The sequence below is a fragment of the Aplysia californica genome, unplaced genomic scaffold, assembly GCF_000002075.1.
Source record: "Aplysia californica isolate F4 #8 unplaced genomic scaffold, AplCal3.0 scaffold00164, whole genome shotgun sequence".
Classification (NCBI taxonomy): domain Eukaryota; kingdom Metazoa; phylum Mollusca; class Gastropoda; order Aplysiida; family Aplysiidae; genus Aplysia; species Aplysia californica.
The window spans coordinates 821,822-825,075 of NW_004797434.1; the positions used below are offsets into that span (position 1 = coordinate 821,822).

General features: G+C 48.8%; 1 protein-coding gene across 1 annotated transcript; it reads left to right on the top strand.

Annotated features, from left to right (window-relative positions):
• The first annotated feature begins 1,042 nt into the window (after nt 1–1,042).
• LOC101853314 (collagen alpha-5(VI) chain) lies at nt 1,043–2,953 on the top strand. The gene has a single exon (XM_005097822.3). It carries the CDS (start codon nt 1,209–1,211, stop codon nt 2,448–2,450), a length of 1,242 nt encoding a protein of 413 aa, XP_005097879.2. The 5' UTR covers nt 1,043–1,208; the 3' UTR covers nt 2,451–2,953.
• The last annotated feature ends 301 nt before the right edge of the window (nt 2,954–3,254 follow it).

The window sequence follows — 3,254 nt, forward strand, 5'->3', positions numbered from 1 at the left end:
AGACACACACACTCGCACACACATACACACACACGCACTCACTTATATTATACATCGTACACGCACGCAAGCACACACATAGTCAGACCCACACACACATGCATGCATACACATACATACACACTCAGACACACAAACTCACGCACACACACGCGTGCGCGCGCGCACACGCACACACACACACACACACACACACACACACACACACACACATACACAAGCGCCAGGCGCACGCACGCACAAACACATACACACACACACATCCTCGGTTCCATCCTTTCTCTCTCCATCTATCCTTTCTCTCTCTGTCTGTATCTCTCTCTATCTATCCATCTTTCTGTCTGTCTGTCTGTCTGTCTGTCTGTCTGTCTGTCTGTCTGTCTGTCTGTCTGTCTGTCTGTCCGTCCTTATACAACCCGCCCTTGCGCCCCCTCCCCCGCGGTCTCTCCCTTTCTTCTCCTTGGCTTTATAAAATTTCGTTCTTACTCTCTTGCCATAGAAATAACATACTCACGTTCTTGATATTGTATGTTTAAACACATGTGAGCGCCTACAAAATACTCAGCTGCGTTATTCTTTGCCAAGCCCACTTGGTAAGCCCCAACTCCTCCACGAATGAGCACTTTAAAAAAACAACCTCACCCACTCTCCACTAACCCGGGCCAACTTTCCACTGCACAGACAAAAATTGCATTCTCTCACACACCGACGACTATTTTCGTCGAGCGTCTCTCGGCTCCGGAAGTGTACCGACATCTTTGTACACAAGAGCTCTGCCCCCGAAAAGAGCACAGATCTTCTAAAATTGACACAAGGATTGCAGATCTCAATGGCTGTGACGCACCCAACTTCCATATTTGGGCAATGGTGTCATGTCGTCCCTTCGCAACGGGTCATGTTGCGTGGTATTGTACGTAAATTTTCACGCCCATCTCCTTCAAGTGGGAGATAATCCCCTCAGCGGTAAAACAACGGTGTGGGCCGTGGACTAGATATAAAAGCGAGCGAGTTCATGGTCAGATCATTCACATCGACAGCAGAGTATCAGAACAGTTCTGCCTTCGTTTATCTAAAGCGAGCTTCAACAACGATACTTTGTGAGAAACAATTTATCTCAAAGTACTAAATTTTGCCGAATATTCACCTCTCTCAGAAGTGCAGACGTGAGCAGAAGTAACTACCAAGCTTTCCACTGTTCAGAAATCAAGATGTTTAAGCTTTTTTGCACTTTCCTCTTCGTCCAGATGGCGATGACAGCAGCTCGTGTTGTCAAACGCGAGACCGTGTTAGAGTGTAAACAAAATCCCATTGAGTTGGGCATCGTGCTAGATTCGTCTAGCTCAATCCGTCACACAGATTTCCAGAAGAGCATCAAGTTCCTCCAGGAATTTCTTGATCAGTACGAGATCGGCGATGGCCGCAATGACGTCAGAGTGTCCATTATCACTTTCGGCAAGGGCGTCTACCCCCAGGACTCCTTCGACCTTGACACCTACAAGAGCAAGGACGCTGTGATCGAAGCTATTGGAAAAGTCCCTCACAGAGTCGGCCTCTACACTTCCACAGGGGAGGCCATCGAGTACATGAGCGAGAAACAGCTGTCCAAGAATGTGTCCAGACCGTACGCTGACCGCATCAGCATCGTCATCACAGACGGCAACTCTCAGGTTTGGCGCAAAACCAGAGACGCCGCACAAGCTGCCCGTGACAGCGGAATTGTCATATTCGCCGTGGGCGTGGGAAACGTCCGTCGGGAGGAGCTGCTCAGAATCGCCGGCAATGAGAGCCAAGTGGTGAAGGTGGACAACTTTGACAAGCTGGAAGAGATCAAGGTCAGTCTGGCCCACAAGACCTGCATCGAGAAGGAGCTGACGACAACCACGACTACCACCACCACGCCTCCGCCTCAGACACAGACCTGCGGGGAAGAGAATCCTGCTGACGTCTACTTTGTCTTCAGCCCAGCTGAGCTCGGTACACAGATTACTTCATGGACAACCTCCTTGATCTCCACAACGGTCAGACAGGACGATATGGAGAAAGGCTTTCGGTTTGGTGTCGTTTCTGGCTCCTGCCCCGATGACGAGGGATTTGACCTGGACGACTACACCAGTGCTGAAGAGATCGACGCCAGGTTGGCCACCTACATGCAGCCACGCATGCCCGCTATGATTGACCACCTGTCCAACTTTGGTTACTCTGACATGTCCGGCGGCCGCAGTCATGCCCGTGACGTCGCTGTTCTCGTTGCCAACGGCGGGAAGAAGAACAAGGGTCTTCAAGGGGAGGTCAATCGTCTGCAAGCGAAGGGAGTGCAAGTGTTCATCGCTGACCCAGCCGGCTCCGGCATCGAGATAGAGGGCGCTATCACTTTAACAGGACGCAGCGCCAAAGACGCCTCAGCAAACCTCGTAACCCATCTATGCCCCACCCGTACCGGAAACGCATAAAAGGGCACCTTTCCCAACCACTGAGCGTTCATTTAAGATCATTACATGTTCTAGGAACTGGTTTTAAGAATATTGACATTACTGTACTGCCATAGTTGCTCTGTCCCGTGCCTCAGAACTATTGAAAGAATTATTGTGCTGATGGCACTATCGGACATATGGAATCTTCACAGCAACGAAGTGCAATAGACCCGATACGTCCACACAGAGTAACACATTTCATGTTTATTTGTGTCATAAAGCGCTTTACACGCAAATGTCTTGTGAACCCTTTTAGGGGAAAAACCCATGAGCAAATGTTTAGTAACAGTTTAACCAACTTTTTTCAATCTTATCATTTTGAATTTCACGACAGTGAGAAAAAAAGCAACGTTCATAATTGTATGTTTGGACGTGTGCAAGTTTTCTTAAGTATATGTAAGAGAATGTGGAGAGAGAGAGAGAGGGGAGAGAGAGAGAGAGAGAGAGAGAGAGAGAGAGAGAGAGAGAGAGAGAGAGAGAGAGAGAGAGAGAGATAACGAACCAGCGAGAGGGGTACAAAGGGTTAGAGAGATAGAAAGAAAACAAATCAAAGGAGGGGTGGGGGTTGGGGTGTTTGAGTTTGACATGCGCTCCAGGTGAGCTGTCGTAATACGAATATCAAACGACATTTTTTCTCCCTTGCCACCCCCTCCCCCTCCCACACACACAGCCAGCACCAGTAAATCAATGTATCTATGTCCCCTTTTTTTCAGTAATAGTACTAGCGAAGTTTTGATCCGTCGCTAAAAGGATTGAAAAAACCCCCACAACACACAGAGAAAG